The sequence below is a fragment of the Triticum aestivum genome, chromosome 5D (genome assembly GCF_018294505.1).
Source record: "Triticum aestivum cultivar Chinese Spring chromosome 5D, IWGSC CS RefSeq v2.1, whole genome shotgun sequence".
Taxonomy (NCBI): domain Eukaryota; kingdom Viridiplantae; phylum Streptophyta; class Magnoliopsida; order Poales; family Poaceae; genus Triticum; species Triticum aestivum.
Window position 1 is genome coordinate 386,973,743 of NC_057808.1, and position 19,098 is coordinate 386,992,840.

The 19,098-nt window shown below is 43.8% G+C and overlaps 1 protein-coding gene across 2 annotated transcripts; it reads left to right on the forward strand.

Moving 5' to 3' along the window:
- The first annotated feature begins 1,799 nt into the window (after positions 1-1,799).
- LOC123122001 (F-box/LRR-repeat protein At3g58940) lies at positions 1,800-5,728 on the forward strand. Of its 2 annotated transcripts, XM_044542115.1 has the most exons (6): positions 1,800-1,999; positions 2,733-2,836; positions 3,337-3,409; positions 3,975-4,811; positions 4,887-5,039; positions 5,122-5,728. In XM_044542115.1, the coding sequence occupies exons 4-6, from the start codon at positions 4,008-4,010 to the stop codon at positions 5,509-5,511; spliced, it is 1,347 nt and encodes a 448-aa protein (XP_044398050.1). In that variant the 5' UTR covers positions 1,800-1,999; positions 2,733-2,836; positions 3,337-3,409; positions 3,975-4,007; the 3' UTR covers positions 5,512-5,728. The 2 variants fall into 2 exon arrangements, with proteins under 2 accessions (XP_044398050.1, XP_044398049.1); XM_044542114.1 differs by lacking the exon at positions 3,337-3,409 and having other exon boundaries at positions 1,806-1,999.
- The last annotated feature ends 13,370 nt before the right edge of the window (positions 5,729-19,098 follow it).

Consider the following 19,098-nt stretch of genomic DNA (forward strand, 5'->3'; position numbering starts at 1 on the left):
TATATTGAAGAACTAGGAATGATTTTTGGGAAGGAAGAGATGAGGCCAACTGAACCTCCAGTGCAGGGACGAGCGCCGAGACCCAGGCGACCACCTATGGGCTTTCATAAAATCCATGTGGATGCAGCAACACGCCAAGGCAGAGGTGGAGCCGTTTCAGCTGTTTGTAGAGATGGCAACGGCAACTTCGTTGGCAGTTCAGCTCTGGTGATAGTAGGTGTTCAGGATCCAGCAACACTTGAAGCCATCGCTGTGAGGGAAGCTCTATCACTTGCGGCGGATATGCATATTCATAACTTGGTGGTATCTTCGGATTGCAAGCAAGTGATCATGGACATAAAGAGCGATTCGGCAGGAAGATATGGAGCGATCATTAAGGAAGTCAAGCTCCAAGCAACTCTTTTCAACTGTAATTTTATTTTTGAAAGTCGTAGGGTTAATGTTGAGGCTCATAAACTAGCCAAGTATTCTCTTACTCTTGGTCCGGGACGGCACATTTGGTTTGGCCACTCCCATGACCAACGATGTATCCCACATTCTGTGGTCTATGATGAATAAAACTTGGTTTTCCCCTCAATTTTTTTTAATAAAACAGCAAAATAGGTCTTCATTACCAACGATACAGAATAGGTCTTCATTACCAGCTGAGGTGATGATTTCTGATGATTAAAATGGTGCGAAAATGTTTAAGAACTAAGCGCAGCGGCAGATAAATAAATCAAACAACATTGAACATCTTTTTAATATACGATGAACAATTTTTAAATAGACAATGAACATTTTTGTGATATACACTGAATTTTCTTTGAAATACGCATTGAACATTTTTTTGATATACGCTGAACAGTTTTCAAATACATAATGAACATTTTTTTAAATACGATGAACAGTTTCTTACTATATGGTGAACATTTTGTTAAATCTATGATGAACATTTTTCTAATACACGACGAAAAATTTCATAACAATGTTGAACTTTTTCATAATGTACGAGTGAAACATTTTTCTTAATATACGATGAACATTTTTGTAATAGGAGGTGAGCTTTTTATCTAACACAAAAAAGATAGGACAAATAAAAAGAAATAAAAACGAAAAATAGAAAGGAAAAAAATGGAAACAAATGACAGGAAAAAGGAACTAAAACAAAAAATCTGAACAAAACCACTGAAAACCAGACAAAAAAATTGAAAAAACTGGTAGAAAAACCACAGAAGAAAACGAAAAGAACCACAGGAAGCAGCGAAGGAAAAAACGCGAACTTGATATATTGGCCGGCTCAACTGGCAACTTGCCTCAGCGAAAGCACAAGCTTTTGACGAACAGTCCGAACTATGGGGCTATTATTCGTGAGATAGGTGATTATTCTCGTAGTTTTCAGTCATGCAATTTTGTGCTAGGAGCTCGAATGTCGAGGCTCACAATCTAGCGCAGCATGTTTTAATATTAGGGATTGACCGCCATGTCTGGTTGGGCAACCCTGGTGAACTTCAGTTCGTCCCTGTAAACATTGTGACGGTTGAATAAAAAGCTTCGTGGATTGTCTCAAAAAAAACAAGCTTTTGACGCTAACGAGCGTCAAATAGGGTCTGCCAAGCCACACGGGCTAGCCACCGAGCAGCGCACAGGATTGTGTGCGTGCTTATGGGCTGCTCGGCCCATTTAAGGAGCGCTACCCACTTAGAGCAAGCCACACGGGCCCGAGGTAACGTGATCAGGCGAGGACGAGCGCCCGAGGCGCTCCTATGTTTTTTTTTCGGGAATCCTGGCCCATATCAAATTACCTTACGTTTCCGTGAGATAGAGAGATATACTACTGGTGGGCTGGGTGCCCTGGCCTGGCGCCGTGTTCGATCCAAATCGAGATTCCATACTCGCGACAGCGAGATCCAAATCGAGATTTCTCGACCTAGGTCTCGTCAAGCCACGAGTCAGCTGATGCTCAATCGGGTGATGTCGATGCAGCGGGAAACTCGTCGCCTGCAAATCCAACCCCATGGTAAGTCACCACCTCGCTGTTTTTTTCATCTGTACCCAGTTCCTTTTTTTTTGGAACAAGACCAGGTAAGGCAAGCAGATTCTTGTAGGTCGATCTAGCCTAGTGCCTATTTGAGCGTAATTTTTTGTTTTTTTTTCATAAAGAAAACTGTTTGAGTAAGCTAGGTTTCTATGGTCTAGTGTCAAAAAAGGTCTTACATTATGGGACGGATGGAGTAGTATAAAAGGATTTTTTGGATCAATTTGGGGAAAGATCAAATTCTGTATCTGTTGTTCATATGTACCCATGTTATGAAAATTTTGCTGTAACATCAGTGTAGCCACTCAAATACACAGTAAACATGCATTGGATTTGAGAGGCCCCATGTGTTTTCCATGCTAAAGTTAGCAGGTGGCTGCCGATCCTTGGCAACACAACAGAGGGGAAACCAAGTCGACTGTCTATGCACCCTCTGAATTATGTGTTTCCCTGTCTTGTTTTATTTGTTTGAGCACCGTCGACGATGTATGGGGTACTTGGGTGATATCACAATGTTTTATACCAATGTATATGGTCATTCAAAAGTCTTTTCCTTTAACTGAAATGAAACTTGGGTGTCTAGCTCGAAAAGCGTTATTTCTGTTGTCTAAAGTTGGACGAGAAGAACTATTTCTCTGTCAGCATGTGCATATACATGCTTCACTTTTTCTTCTCTTGTAACTTTCCACCTGTAATCGTGCATTATGTATTGCAGATGGACCAGCTGATTCAATGCTTCACAGAAAGGACTCAAACTGCACACAAGACCATTGTTCCCAAGGTGGTGAAACACAATGCCCTGGGCCACATCTTCCAGAGGTACGCCAGAAACGGTGATGATGGGCTATGAATGCTCTAACTATACTAATCGGTTGAGCTGTGCTTGGTGAAGTATTTAGTATGAATGTAACCTTAGTGCTGCAACATGCCACAGTCCTGCATTAGTAGCTTTGTTTTCTTTGAACTGCCTGCAGAAAAATGCCTGTCATGAGTGTTAGAACTCAATCTTCATGAGAGGCCCCGTCCTTTCCTTGATATTTTTTTTTAATTCAGATGACTAGCCATTTTTGTGCCCATGTTTGCTGCATTATATAAATATCCAGAGTGTATATATCTACTAATAATCTGACTTATGATGTTATTTTATACAACTCCCTCCCGTTAAAAGCTCAATATTTTGACCGCATTAATTTTACTAGTCTGATTGACATTGGGCTCTTAAACCAGTAAATAATCTTGACCCACATTAGTTCGAGCAACCCTTCTGATATAAGTGCAGCTGCTCGTTTCCTGCACTGAAATGATATTTTTTTGTACAGAAAATTTCTTCTGCGGTGACACAGTTATCTCCATCCTTATTTGTTTTGCACTTCTATATAACAGAGATTGACGGTAAGACTGTTCCAGTTAACATGATCGCATTTAGATTATGAGCGAGTTTAGGACCATGTAAAGTGTACGCCTTCATACTACCAGAACTCGGAAGTGGTCAATTTGGACGGATTTTTTGGATATGTCGCTATTGTTGGAAGTGATAGACAGCTAAGGTTACTGCACGCAACCTTTTATCCCGGTGTTAGTGGATGGTGCTCTGTATAAGTAGTCATTTAATTTGCCATCATGACGAAATTAGGTTGTGTCTATGAAGTTGCCTTGCCATACGACATAAATGTGCGCACATGTGAGTTCGACGAAATGCAATGGTTTCACTCGTAGTAACTAGCCGATACTAAGACTATCTTTCAGAACCAGTAATAAGACATTTAGGAAAGTAACCACCCTTTAGGCCTTTACTCAGCGGTCAGCACAATTGCATAGTGTGCCTCTGTATCGCGTTGCAATTATGTGCAAGCACTTAGGCTAAAATGTTACTCTATGTTTTTTTTTCATTCTTTTGTCCATTTGAAATAATTATTCGTGGCCATGTTCAGCTTTTCTCACATGTTTGTGCATGCAGGATATCTGGTGTCATATATTCTCCCTACTGCCAATGCAAGATGCTGCTCGAGCTGCCTGCGTGTCTCATGCATTTAAACGTTCTTGGAGATGCTATCCAAACCTTGCTTTCAATATGAAAGCACTGGGCGTGGATGAAAGATCATGTGGAGAGGATGAAATAGTAACAAATTTCACCAGCAAAGTTGATAACATTTTGAAAAATCACTCATGCATCGCCATCAAAAAACTCGAGATTGTTTTCCGTTATTACGATGACAAGGTATGTAACCTTGATAGCTGGCTTCAGACTGCTATTACACCAGGGATTGAAGAACTCACTGTTCAGCTATCTACAAAGTCACGAAAGTATTATAACTTTCCGTGGTCACTTTTGGCTAATGAGAATGGGAAATTGATTCAGTATCTAAAGCTTTCTTGTTGTGCTTTCTCTCCCACTGTCGGGCTGTGCTTGAAAAGTTTGTCAAGACTTGAGCTATTTGATGTTAATATTACGAGGGATCAGATGGGGTCCCTTCTTCACAACTTTTTTGCTTTGCAACGGATGCAACTCAAGAATTGCGATAACATAACTTGCTTAAAGATGCCATTTCATCTGCAACACCTCAAATACCTGGAAGTGTTTCACTGCAGCAGCCTGAAGGTTATAGAGATAGAAGCTCCAAACTTATCTAATTTTCAATTTATGGGTCTCCGCCAAGTACAACTATCACTTGGAGTAGCATTGCAATTCAAGAAGTTTGACATGTCCTTCCCCGGTGTTGTCAGTTATGCATGCACTAATCTTTTGTCCAACTTGCAATATGTTGAAGCTCTTTCTCTATGTTCACGTCGTGAGGTATACACTAAATCCTTTGGTATCTTTACACTTTTGATTTGCATAGTATGATTGATTTGAGATATTTTTGTGCAGATAATTGATACACCAGTGTTACCTAGCAAATTCTTACATCTCAAGCACTTGAGTGTTGATCTTAATGCAATGACATTTTCCCCGACCTACGACTATTGTTCTCTAATATCCCTTTTTGATGCTTCTCCTTCCTTGGAGACCCTTGTCCTGAATGTAAGTCACTCTCCATCTTGCAAGGATATTTAGTTACAATGATGGAACTATTAATCCAACCATATTGGCATGTCATCTTTAGGTGTTGCAGAGAAAGATGTTGCACGAATCAATCGTCGGAGATACATCAAATTTGAGGCAGATGCCAGGACACCGCCATGATAGGCTTAAGACAGTGAAGATCATTGGTTTCTCCTCTGCGAAGAGCGTAGTAGAGCTAACATGCCATATCATTGAGAATACGGCATCACTTCAGTGCCTTACATTGGACACCACAACAGGACATCCTTGGCATAGCTGTTTGACCAACTATAGTGGAAAGTGCTTGGTGTTGCACGTGGATTTTCTGGTGGAAGTTGGTAAAGGGCTCTTGGCTATCAAGACATACGTTGAGCCAAAAGTTCCCTCAAGAGTCAAGCTAAATGTTGTGGAGCCTTGCCGCCGATGCCATGATCTTGAACCGCTGTCATGATCTCGAACTTCATATGCAAGTCATCATAAGTACCCTACGGTTCCTGTATAAGTTAAACTGGAACCTTGCTGCTGCTGCTGCTGCTAGCCGGGTTATGTTCCCCAAACCCAATGCTTAACATGTACTCCCTCCGTTCCTAAATATGTCTTTGTAGAGATTCCATTAGGTGGACTACATACGAAGCAAAATGAATGAATCTAAACTTAAAATGCATCTATATACATCTGTATGCGGTTTATAGTGGAATTTCTACAAAGATTTATATTTAGGAACGGAGGGAGTAACTAGTAGGCTCGTGTGTTGCCACCCAATGCTTAACATGGCTCTCCTGGATGGCGCGCATGGTCGCCTCCGGCGTTGTCACAGCCACCCCCATCACCTCCGACCAAATCAAGTGGGGAATTAGAAATGGTGGGTGTAAAAACCCGTTGCCACAACGATCGCCGGATGTGAGTAGAGAAGGATAACCCTGGTCGCTCGTACCACAGAAATAGGGGACCGAGACGAGAGGAACAGGGCAGGACAGAGGAAGAAGAAGATAGCTTCAGTTTTCGTTTCTGTTCGAGGCCCTTTTCGTGACTATTTTTTTGCTTCCCTCTTATGGCTGCCCTGCTACAGACCGACTCTCGCTGGCCAACGGTCCGTATAAACCAAGCCCCTGTTATGTTACTAAGGTTATTATCACAATGTCAGCATCGTCGAGCCAGCCAGAGCGCCGATGGGTTGTCGAGGAGCTGCGATTAGCGCATGCAGCAGCGTGTGGAGGCGGGTAGCAGCGAGTAGAAACCAAAATATACTTTTCTCAGTAGAAAAAGTGGAATTTCCTCACTTCCCACCAACTGTTGTTTGTTTATTTTGAGATGCAAATGGCACAACACATGATATTCCTAGATTTAGCCTTGATTAAAAATTGCATTTATTGGGTTGCCCTATTTTTGTTCTTAAAAAAATCTCTCGGACGCTATTTGATATCAGCAAACTCACCATGATGTCTTTCCCTGAGGAAGAAAACACCTCATTTGTGGAGTCAATTACAAGAAACCACCATATTTGTGGCTAGGTTTGCAGGAAACTACCAAGTCGTTAATCTGTTGCAAAAAACACCGTAAAATCTCTTAACCCGTTGCAAAAAGCACTGAACAGACGTTTAGCCTCGTTTGATCTCTTTTCCGACAGGTGGGCCCGGAAAACGCTGACGTAGCGTGACGGACAGGCAAACGGCGCCGTTAGGAACAAAACGCTCAAGACGCCGCGCCGGTCGGTCCTGTCGGTGCTCGCCAGACAGATCCCCCGCGCCCTCTCTCTCTCTCGCCCCTCTCCTCTGTCTCCTCTCTCTGGCTCTGGTCGCCGTCGGTGAGAAGCCAGCTCGCCGCCGTCCGCCATGGTTTCGTGGAGCGACGACGGCGAGGAATCGGGCTACGAGTACTCTTCAGGCGGCTCCCCTATCAAGGTCAGTGATGTGTACTCGTAGCTAGGGTTCTTTGAGCTAGGGTTTCGGTTTGGGGATTTTGTTTTTCCTGCTCGATTTGAACTCGTGAGATGGATTTTGTGCGTTTCTTTTGTTGATGTAGATCCCGGCTACAATCGAGGACCCGAACTACTCTGGTGTTGACGATGAGGTGATTGTTATGTGTGAGCATGGCCAGCCGGCGAAGAGGCATGTTTGCTTCGAAGGGATTAGCACTGGGAGGAGGTTCATTGCCTGCGGACTTGATGTGAGTGCTAGCAAAAATCTGTAGTTTGCTCATTTTGTGAAGAAACTATAAATTGTTCATATGCACTGTTCATTGTTCATGTTCACTGTTCATTGTTCATGTTCACTGTTCATTGTTCATGTTCACTGTTCATTGTTCATGTTCACTGTTCACCTAGTAGTTTAGTTAAAGGTACTGTCATGTACCATACCATAGTGACTGAGTGAAGTAAATGAATTGTTCATACATATAAATGAACAACACCACAGTGATATAAATGAAGTAAATGAATTAAATTGTGCTGTTAAAAATTAAGTACATAGATATAAAATTAAGGTATCCATAGTGACTGAGTGAAGTAAATTGTGCTGTTAAAAAGTATCATAGTGCATTGTTCATAGATATAAATGAAGTAAATGAATTGAACTGAATTGTATTGTGATGTTTAAAATTAAGGTATACTATAGTTGTTTTGAATTGGATTGAATAGAAGTGAAGTGAAAAAGGAAGTAAATGCATTTGTACTTATTGTTTTGCAGGAAGCAAGCAGTTGTGGTGTTGTTCAGTGGGTAGATGAGGAGTGACCAGAGCATCTGCAGAATGCTCTTCACAAACTATGGCTTTTGTATGAGGATTGCCAGCGTGCTAATAGGATGGCATGTCTGGAACATTCATCACTTGTCCACAATCTCACATCACAGAAGAACAAGCTACACGAGACTTATGAGAAGCTTGTTGAGGATGTGAACAACCTACTTGATACCCAGGACAATATACCCAAGGAAAATGAAGTCCAACAAGGTGAACGTGAGGAGATCACTCCTCCTTTGGACAACAATATTTCAGCTTTGAAGGAACAACTGGGTGCAATGGATGCTGAGAACAAAGAACTGAAGCAAAATGTTGACCAGTTGAAGAGCATTCAGGTTGCCCAAGGTAATGTGATTAGGAATCTGAAGCTTGCTCATTTGAAGGAGAAGGAAAAGTTGAGCACTAAGAGGAGGAATTTGGAGTTTCACATTGCTGATCTTGTCAAAGCTAGTGACAAGAACAAGAGAAAGCTGAAGGACATCAAGGATATTTGTGATGAAGAGTGATTTGTAATCTGACCATGTGGGTCATTATCTTAAGTTTCAAGCATTGAACTATGGCTTGTAATGTGTGAACTAGTGGCAGTTTGCAGTATTTGAAGTAGGGTGTAGCCTTGAACTATGTCTTGTAAGCTTTGAACTATGGTGTCATGATGTTAACTATGTTGTTAAGTATGATGTTAACTATGGTGTCATGATGTTAACTATGTTGTTGACTAGAGTTGTTAAGTATGATGTTAACTATGGTGTCATGATGTTAACTACGTTAGTGACTAGAGTTGTTAAGTATGATGTTAACTATGTTAGTGACTAGAGTTGTTAAGTATGATGTTAACTATGTCATTAATGTTAACTATGGCACCCTAAATGATGGAATGAGGATATGTTGGATATCGTCGACGTCGAGGCACCCTAGATGATCAAATTAGGTTATCTTGGATACCGTCGACGTCGAGGCACCCTAGATGATCAAATTAGGTTATCTTGGATGCCGTCGAGGCCGAGGCACCCTAGATGATCAAATTTGGTTATCTTGGATGCCGTCGACGCCGAGGCACCCTAGATGATCAAATTAGGTTATCTTGGACGCCGTCGACACCGAGGCACCCTAGATGATCAAATTAGGTTATCTTGGACGCCGTCGACGCCGAGGCACCCTAGATGATCAAATTAGGTTATCTTGGACGCCGTCGACGCCGAGGCACCCTAGATGATCAAATTAGTTTATCTTGGATGCCGTCGACGCCGAGGCACCCTAGATGATCAAATTAGGTTATCTTGGATGCCGTCGACGTCGAGGCACCCTAGATGATCAAATTAGGTTATCTTGGATGCCGTCGACGCCGAGGCATCCTAGATGATCAAATTAGGTTATCTTGGATGCCGTCGACGCCGAGGCACCCTAGATGATCAAATTAGGTTATCTTGGACGCCGTCGAGGCCGAGGCACCCTAGATGATCAAATTAGGTTATCTTGGATGCCGTCGACGCCGAGGCACCCTAGATGATCAAATTAAGTTATCTTGGATGTCGTCGACACCGAGGCACCCTAGATGATCAAATTAGGTTATCTTGGATGCCGTCGACGCCGAGGCACCCTAGATGATCAAATTAGGTTATCTTGGATGCCGTCGACGCCGAGGCACCCTAGATGATCAAATTAGGTTATCTTGGATGTCGTCGACGCCGAGGCACCCTAGATGATCAAATTAGGTAATCTTGGATCACAGTAGTAGCCACATTCATCACACTTATTAGCAAACAATAAGAAAATTAGGAGCCACAACTAACCAGAAAGTACTCAACCAAAATAAAGATGTTTTGAACATGAACAGCTAACCAAAAGCAACACCAAGTTTTCATCACAGCCCAACAAGTCCACTAGGTACCTTACATGAAAGTACTCATGACAGCCAGAATAAAGATGTTTAGAACATCAACAGCTAACCAGAAGCAACACAAGTTTTCATCACAGCCCAACAAGTCCACTAGGTACCTTACATGAAAGGTGTCATCACAACCAAAATGCAGATGTTTTGAACATCATCAGCTCACCACAAATTAACACAACTTCACCTGCTCCCTTGAGAACAGTTGAACCACTCAGACATCTTAAAGGATGGCTTCCTCACTCTTCCACTACCTGCAACTCTTGGGGGGATGAACTTGTTTCTTCCTCTTGGCCCAGCAGCAGTAGAGGAACTTGGACCAGCACCAGCAGTAGAAGAACTTGGACCAGCACCAGCAGTAGAAGTTGCAGTCCTTGTAGTTTTAGCTTTCTTTGTTGCCCTTGTAGCAGGAGGAGCAGCAGCTGCAGCAGGAGCAGAAGGAGCTCTCCTTGGTGCACTTGGAGCTGAAGCAGGAGCAGAAGGAGCTCTCCTTGATACCCTTGGAGCCCTTGGAGCTGGTGGAGCTAGAGCTGCAGTTTGAGCAGCAGCAGGAGCACTTCTCCTTGGTGGCATGGGAGCAGGAGCAGATACAGTTCTGGGTGTATCATCCTGAAATTACAGCATACAAATGTTAGAAACTGGTATGTGAAATTTTACAAAAACCTACAACAATAGTTACCTGGTGCTGGTTCATTCTCATAGCTAGGGCTGGTTTAAGAGCCTGCTTGCAACTAGTGTATCTATGCCCAGTCCTTTGCAATTGCTACAAGTGATAGTTGCCATCCTAGATGTATCCTTTGGAGCTGGCTTTTCAAACTTGCTCTTTCTCCTCTTTGTCTCTTTGTTTCCTGGCTTTTCTTTGAACACTGGTGGTTCAATGTCAGGGGTTCTAGTCTTTGGCCACAAATCAGGCCCAGGCACAGGGAAAACTATTGGACTATAAGCTGCCTTATACATTGGTTTCTTGAAGAAATCATGAACAAAATCTTCTGGCTGTAGTTTTGCCTTGTTGATTGCAGAAACACCATGATTGCAAGGTACTCCACACATGTCCCACTTCCTACAACCACATGTATGTAGCAACAAGTTAACTGCATATGTGCTTTCTCCACTTGTCACCTGGAAGAGATCTGGTCCAGCTTTGATAGACTGACAAAACCTAGAATGATGTTTTGCTTCCTCTAGCTTCTCAGCATATGTTGGGCATATCTGCCACTTAGCAGTCTCAGTCTTTGTCCTATTTGCATTGAACTTCACTAACAGCTTTGTCCTGATCCCATCTACCATAGTTCTAATGGGTTTGGCTCTGACATCAAGTACCATCTTGTTAAAAACTTCACTTATATTGTTCACTACCAAGTCAGTTTTGCAATTGTTGTCCATGGCATGCCTAGCCCATGTATGTTTTGGTATCCTAGATAGCCATTTCCAAGCTAGCTCACACTCCTTTTTCATGCCTTCCATTGCTGTTACATAACCATGCTCAGTATAGGAATAACTTGCCTGATACATGTATTTCTTCAACTCTTCCCCTCTAAAACCAGCAGTTTGAAAGTTCTGATAAATATGTCTAAGGCAGAATCTTTGTTTGCAATTGGGGAATACATTGTTTATGGCTGTAAGAAGGCCCTGTTTGAATGAACTACAGTTTGAGAATACTACAACAATGCCATGTATGAAATTAATAAACATAGACAATTAATAAGCAATGCAAGCAATGATTAGAGTAGAGATAGTAGTACCTTTTGCCTGTCAGATATAATAGTGTAGTAGCCAAACTTGCCTGACTCACCACCAATGGCATATTTTAATTGAGTAAGAAACCAAGACCAGCTTGCTGTGTTTTCCTTGTCCACTATTGCAAAAGCAATGGGAAATATGTTATTGTTTCCATCTCTTCCAGTGGCAGCCAAGATTTGCTGCCCTGTTGTCAACTTTATGAAGCAACCATCAACACCTATCATACAAGATCACAAGTAGATTACCAACAAATTAGTGGGTGTGCACATATAAATGTAGAGTCACTAGTTAATTAGTAGGTGTGCACATACCTATGAATGGTCTGCAACCATTAAGGAAACCCTCTTTGCAAGCATTGAGGCAGATGAACAAGCCATGGAATCTTGGGTTTTTACTTGGATGTAGTTTTAGATGCTTTGTTGTGACAATGCATCTACTTCCTGGATTGGTTTCTAGCACAGCTTCTAGGTAATCCCTTATCCTATGATATTGTGCCTTCTGATCTCCTAGGACTACATTTTTAGCTAGCTTTCTTGCCCTATAGGCCATATGTATAGATACCTCTATTCCATGCTTTTGCTTCAAGTTTGAAATTATAGTCTGGACAGGTGTGTTGGGGTCTGTCCTCAACTGTTGCTCACATTCATGTGCCAACCACTTAGCACTAACTTTTGTGCTCTCTCCTACTACTGGGCAGCTGTGGTGCAAGTTCAGTTTCTTTATACAGAATGTCTTATCATGTGCTATCTGAGAAGCTGCAATGAAAAATGGACAATTCTCAAATTTGCAGACAGCTGTAATCCTGTCTGGACAGTTCCTGTGGAAGGCATGGTTCCTATTTTGTGAGATGTGAAAATTAAGAAGTGCCCTCCTGAACTGGGTCACATCTAGGAAACAAAGCTTCTTCATAAATTGCTCTTCTGGGTTCTCCCTTTGCTCATCATACCAAACTCTAGGCTTCCTCTTTTTAGCCCTGCACTTCCTATCAGCTGGAAGCTTCACACATGGTAGTTGAGCCCCATCATTGTCCTCCTGACTTAGGTCACCAGGGTTGCTCTCCTCATCAGATGAAGGAAACCAATCTTCCTCAATAATCTCATCCAAACTAGCATGAGATCTTATAGTTGGCCCCTTTCTTTTACTTCCTCTGCTACTTCCTCCTATGCTGCTCCCTTCCTCCTCCTCCTCTGGTGCCTTCTCCTCCTCCTCCTCCTCCTCATATGCTTCATATGTGTAACACCCACGATGCGGCTATATCTCCCACGTGTCGAGGCACGACTTAGAGGCATAACCGCATTGTGGTTTTGTCGCAAGAAGGGTCATCTTCACACAATCCCATGTAATGAACAAGAATGGGATAAAGAGTTGGCTTACAATCGCCACTTCACACAATACATGAATAAATCATACATCAATCAGAGTACACACATAGGTCCGACTACGGAACCAAAAGAAAATAAGACAACCCAACTGCTAGATCCCCGATCGTCCCAACTGGGCTCCACTACTGATCATCAGGAAAAGACACATAGTAACGACGACGTCCCTCGTCGAACTCCCACTTGAGCTCGGTTGCGTCACCTGCACTGGTATCCTCGGCACCTGCAACTGTTTTGGAAGTATCTGTGAGTCACGAGGACTCAGCAATCTCACACCCGCGAGATCAAGACTATTTAAGCTTAAAGGAAAGGATGGTGTAATAAGGTGGAGCTGCAGCAGGCACTAAGCATATATGGTGGCTAACATACGCAAATAAGAGCGAGAAGAGAAGCAACGGAACGGTCGTGAACTAGCAATGATCAAGAAGTGATCCTGAACCTCTACTTACGTCAAACATAACCTAGAAACCGTGTTCACTTCCCGGACTCCGCCGAGAAGAGACCATCACGGCTACACACGCGGTTGATGCGTTTTAATTAAGGTCAAGTGTCAAGTTCTCTACAACCGGATATTAACAAATTCCCATCTGCCTCATAACCGCGGGCACGGCTTTCGAAAGATAATACCCTGCAGGGATGTCCCAACTTAGCCCATTATAAGCTCTCACGGTCAACGAAGGATAAACCTTCTCCCGGGAAGACCCGATCAGTCTCGGAATCCCGGTTTACAAGACATTTCGACAATGGTAAAACAAGACCAGCAACGCCGCCCAATGTGCCGACAAATCCCGATAGGAGCTGCACATATCTCGTTCTCAGGGCACACCGGATAAGTCAAGCTACGAGTAAAACCAGACCTCGAGTTTCCCCGAGGTGGCCCCGCAGGCTGCTCGGTTCGGACCAACACTCGAAGGAGCACTGACCCGGGGGGGGGGGGGTTTAAAATAAAGATGACCCTTAAGTCTGCAGACCCAAGGGAAAAGGGGATAGGTGGTAGCAAATGGTAAAACCAAGGTTGGGCCTTGCTGGAGGAGTTTTATTCAAGGCGAACTGTCAAGGGGGTCCCATAAATCGCCCAACCGCGTAAGGAATGCAAAATCAAGGAACATAACACTGGTATGACGGAAACTAGGGCGGCAAGAGTGGTACAAAATACCAGGCATAAGGCCGAGCCTTCCACCCTTTACCAAGTATATAGATGCATTAATTAAATAAGAGATATTGTGATATCCCAACATATCCATGTTCCAACATGGAACAAACTTCATCTTCACCTGCAACTAGCAACGCTATAAGAAGGGCTGAGCAAAGGCGGTAACTTAGCCAAACAACGGTTTGCTAGGAAAGGATGGTTAGAGGCTTGACATGGCAATATGGGAGGCATGATATAGCAAGTGGTAGGTAGCGCAGCATGGCAATAGAGCGAACAACTAGCAAAGCAAAGATAGAAGTGATTTTGAGGGTATGGTCATCTTGCCTGAAATCCCGCTAGGAAGAAGAACGAGCCCATGAAGAAGACAAACGGACGTAGTCGAACGAATCCTCACAACTCCGGAACGAAACCGAAGGTAACGAGAGAAGCAACCCGGAAACAAACAAACAACATAGTAAACAACCACCACATACACATGGCATGATGCACAAACAAATATGATGCATGTCCGGTTTAATGAGGCATGGCATGGCAAAGTGCAACAAACAACACTACAAATTAAGTGGAGCTCAATATGCAACGAGTTGCATATTGACGAGACACCACATCAATTGTTTAGTTCTCTCGGTTATGTGCCCAACAATATTAAATGTTGATTAACATGGCAAGAGGTGAGGCATAAGAAAAACTAACTATCTAGGCAATTTAAATGAGGCCGGAACAACAAACAACAATTCCGGAAAAACCTCATATGCATATTTTGAATTTGGTACTGTTCTGCCCTAAACACAATTTTAATGTTGTTAAACAGCAAAATGCAGTGCACCATGTTAATCTATGCATTTTTCTACCCCATTTACATATAAAGTTTATTAAATTCCGAGTTACGGTTAATTAGTTATGAAATAAATCATTTTAACATGGCATCTGAGTAAAATAAACAAACATCATTTTTAAATATTTTAACATGGGATGAAAGTGGCATATTATGAAGCTAGATGAAATTCTAGACATTTTTCATATATGGGTTATTTAAAACTGATGCATGATTAATTAGTTATTATATGCATGAACTCAAGGGGTTTTCTGTAAAACTGCAGTTCTCCGGATAATGCATAAAATCGCAGATCTGGGAAAAAAACTACACGGGCCAAAACTAAAACCGGAGCAGGCCCAACAGAAGAAAAACAAAGGGCGCTGGGGGGTTTCTCACCATGGGCCAAGCCCAGGTCGGTGGAGAGGCCAAGGCAGAAGCGGGCGCTGGGCCTGGTAGCTGGTGAAGGGTGACGAAGTCAACGCGGCGGCGCGGGCGTGCGCTCGATGCAGCGCTGCTGCATCTAACTGCAGAAGAACTGCAGCGGCGCCATGGCGACAGGAAGCAGGGGTCGCGGGCACGGCGGCGGCTACCGACGAGCAGGCGACGGCGGATCCGGCCATGGGGCACCGGACTTGGCCGGAGAAGGGGCGGAGACGCGCCGGGGAGGCGAGCGGCGCTGGCGAGGCGGCGGCAGCAACAGGTCCAGGAGGGGTCGCCGGGGCTTGGGCTTCTGCTCCGCGGCTGTGGGCACGAGGACGAGGAGGTAGGCGATGGCATCAGGAGGAGCTGCTGCGGGAGGAGTCCGGCGTGACGAGTCGCCGGCGCGATGAGGTGGAGGTGAGGTCGAGGCAGGAGCTCCAGCTCGGGAAGGAGTACGGCGCAGGGGCTTGATGCGCAGGGGCGGCGAGGACGAAGCCTTGGGCGATGCGGACGGGTCGAGCAGCAAGGAGAGTTGACGAGGCCGACGACGTTCTTGACTTGGTGGCGCAATCCTTGCAGGAGAAACACGGCGACCATGCGATTAGCGGCAGCAGTAGGAGAAGAACAGCGAGAAACAGGGAGGAGGCGCGGTAAGGAGGACCTGCGGGTCGGAGCACCTTGACGGCGGGGCCATGGCGTGGTGCTGCTCGGGGTCGGAGGACGCTGCTCTCGATCCACCCTGGATCGAGGCACAGGAGGAGGGGAGGAGGAGCGGTGCAGCCTGCTCGAGCTCGAGGGAGAGGGTGGCGCTCGGGGTTGGCCATGAACAGAGGAGCACGAACAGAGAGGTGACTGGCTGGATCGGAAGGAGGGGATGGATGAGACAGAGATGATCGGCCGATGCTCTGTTCGGTGGTGGCTGAATGCGAGGTGCATCGGGCAGGGGAGATCCCGAGGGGGATTTGAGTGTGGCGGCGGCGGACACGGGATGGATGGGACAACTCCCCTAGGTTTTAGGGTTTGGCCTCAAATTAGACTAGGGGTGGACTATTTATATAGGTAGGGAATTAGGCTAGGGCTTAACGCGATCCGTCCGATCGCAATCGGGCGGTCGAGAATAAGTAGGCTAGGGCGTCCAATTGAGAAAACGGAGATGTTTTGTAGACGTTAGGGGATGATCCGGACCCAACGGTAACAACAAACTGGGTCGGGTCCGGGACAATATCCGGACGCGCGTGAGGGGTGGTCTGAGAGGGGTCGACAAAGACAAAGTGTCTGACAAAAGGCCCCGGAGAAGACAAGAGAGAAAACGAGGAGCAACGTAGCAAGTGAGGTTGGTCTCGAAACGGTCAACGAAAGCAAAGGGGGGGGGGGACGCGGCAACTACTAGCGGATGCAAGTTTTTAAAAACATGCGGATGCAAAGCGATGATGCAATGATGAATGCAACAAACAAATAAAACACAGCTGACTCGCAAAACAAGGAAGGCAACTGGAGCGTCGGTCTCGGGGCGTCACAACACTCCACCACTACGAGAGGATCTCGTCCCGAGATCTAGGATGGCACCGGATAAAAGCAGAAAAGGAAGAGGTAAAACAAATTGCTTCTTTGACAAACGAGTGAAACCAAAGAACCTTTAGAGGTCGCAAAGCTTGAGGAAATGACACAACGGAGATAAGCGAATTTAGAGCACTCCGTAGTAAACGGAAACAAGGAACACCATGAGAACCTTGAGGTTAAGTGGCACGATAGATATTTAAACCACTCCTGTTAAAACAAGATAGGGAAGGAATAAGAACGATATAATTTGGGCAGCACTCCGACTGTAAATGGAAGGAATTGAACATGATCTTGACAAGCTGAGAGGATACTCGATGCAATCAACAACACACTGCCTCCGGAACTATTGAAAGAATGGCACAATGGGTCAGAAAGCTTTCAGACAGCACTCCGGTTGAGAAGGGAGGCAAAACTTGACAGAATGGGAAGAACTTGAAAAGAGGGCACAACACTCTGGTTGGAATGGATAAGCACGAAAAGCACACGGTCCTCACAAACCGAGAAGATGAGTGAAGAGAGCAACATCACAATGCCTCCGGAAGAAAAATAATAATAGAAGATAGATCCTTGAAATAAGAATGGAGAAGAAAATGCCAACTTCTGCCACAACTGAGCTTGGAAAGCACCCTTGCAAGAAGGTTAGAACGGAGTTTGTTGGAAAAAACCAACAACGAAAAGAATAAGCTTGTAGTGGGCTTATGGAAACATCTCGAAAACTTGAGGTGAAATTTTGCCACTAACGAAAAACCACAGATTGGATTTATATGAACAAGGAGACGAGAAACTTATTTCACCGGGAGGAGAAATGAAGAACTTGGGTCATTTATAAGCACCATAAATAGCAACAATCCTTAGGGAAAGCTTTAGGTGAAATAACCCAAGATAACCCCAATGAAGAGATTGATGGATTTAAAATACCTCATTCTTGACAACATGTGAATCATGAAACGCGAACTCAAACTGTCAAGAATGACATAACACCACCTCCAATGATAAGGTAGAACGAATTGCACTTTAGAATGCAAGATGAAGAATGCTTGGACTCCTCAAAACAACACATTTGTTGAGCACCATGTTTATTTCACAATATAGTTTGGCGGATCATAACTTCGAGAGAATTCTTGAAGAACAATTGAAGAATGAAAGGAATCCTTGACGAAGCACCATGTAGAGCCTCCATGAAGAACTCCGATAATAAAAGAATGATCAAACAAAAGGGAAAGTTGAAAAGAACTCCGGGAGAAGCCTTGCAATGATTAGACGAAGCTTTGAAATGATATAATTGAAATAACTTGGAGCTCCGGAAAATAAAGATGAAGCAACTCGAACCGAGAATGTGATATGATGAACAACTCCGGAAAGAAGAAATTAAACACTTGGATGAAACAAGAACAAGAATTATGTTATGCGTATCCTTCACCAATTTAAATTGATGCCAAGCAATGGATTTTTGCATACTACTTATTCTCATAGAAAGGATTAAGATAGATATTGCGCAAACCTGGGAAGGTCTTCATTGAACCACCGGTAGGATTGAAACAACGAATAAATTAATATGCGGACATGGGAAAAGGAATCTTGAACGAACCACCGTAAGAATTTAAAATGAATGAAGAAAAGAGAACGGATCACCGTAAGAATTAAAGAGCGCGCGAAAATACTCGAGGGAATTTGATACACGAGAACGAAGAGATCACGAGCTGATTAGAGAATACTTGAACGATGCATTGGAAGAATTCGAGAACGAGAGCTGAAAGCTGAGAATGAATAATTCTGAGATGATGAGTTCCAGAGAATCAAACTGAAAAGACTCCTGAATTGCTCCAGATGGGTGAAAAGAATAATCGCAATCAAAACAATTACGAGAGGATTGCAACAAGTTAGAACCACGCATCTTTGAGAGAACGGATAAGATTGAAGAGGAACTCTTCTTCGGTGATACGAGAATGACGACGAGAAACACCACCATGAATTGTTGAGATACTCCGGGATGAAAATTAGAAAAGATTGAACGAACGATGAAAATGATTTGAAAGATCTTGGAGAAAGACATGACTGATGATAATTCATTCTTACGTCAAACTTCGAAAAGAATTTAGGAATAGCTCCGAAAAATTATAAGAGTCAGGTAAGATCCTGGAAAAAGACCTGTGGGTTAGGGCCCACTCAAAAGACACCATTGAATGATTAAAAGAAAGATCGCACCGGTTGAATTAAATGGCTTGAATGAGATAACATCCTCAAAAGAACTTGAGTGAATTGAGAATGGAAACTTGAATCTACTGAGATATTTTCATCACTCCGGAACAATTGAATAGCGAGAAGTGGAAGATTAAGAGGTAAAC

Bases quoted from the DNA above. Each gene is read 5' to 3' on its own strand.
- LOC123122001 (XM_044542114.1), top strand. From the start codon at position 1,939: ATGCTCAATCGGGTGATGTCGATGCAGCGGGAAACTCGTCGCCTGCAA. The intron at 2,837-3,974 runs GTACGCCAGAAA...TTGTGCATGCAG, and splicing joins CTGGGCCACATCTTCCAGAG to GATATCTGGTGTCATATATT. The intron at 5,040-5,121 runs GTAAGTCACTCT...TGTCATCTTTAG, and splicing joins TGGAGACCCTTGTCCTGAAT to GTGTTGCAGAGAAAGATGTT.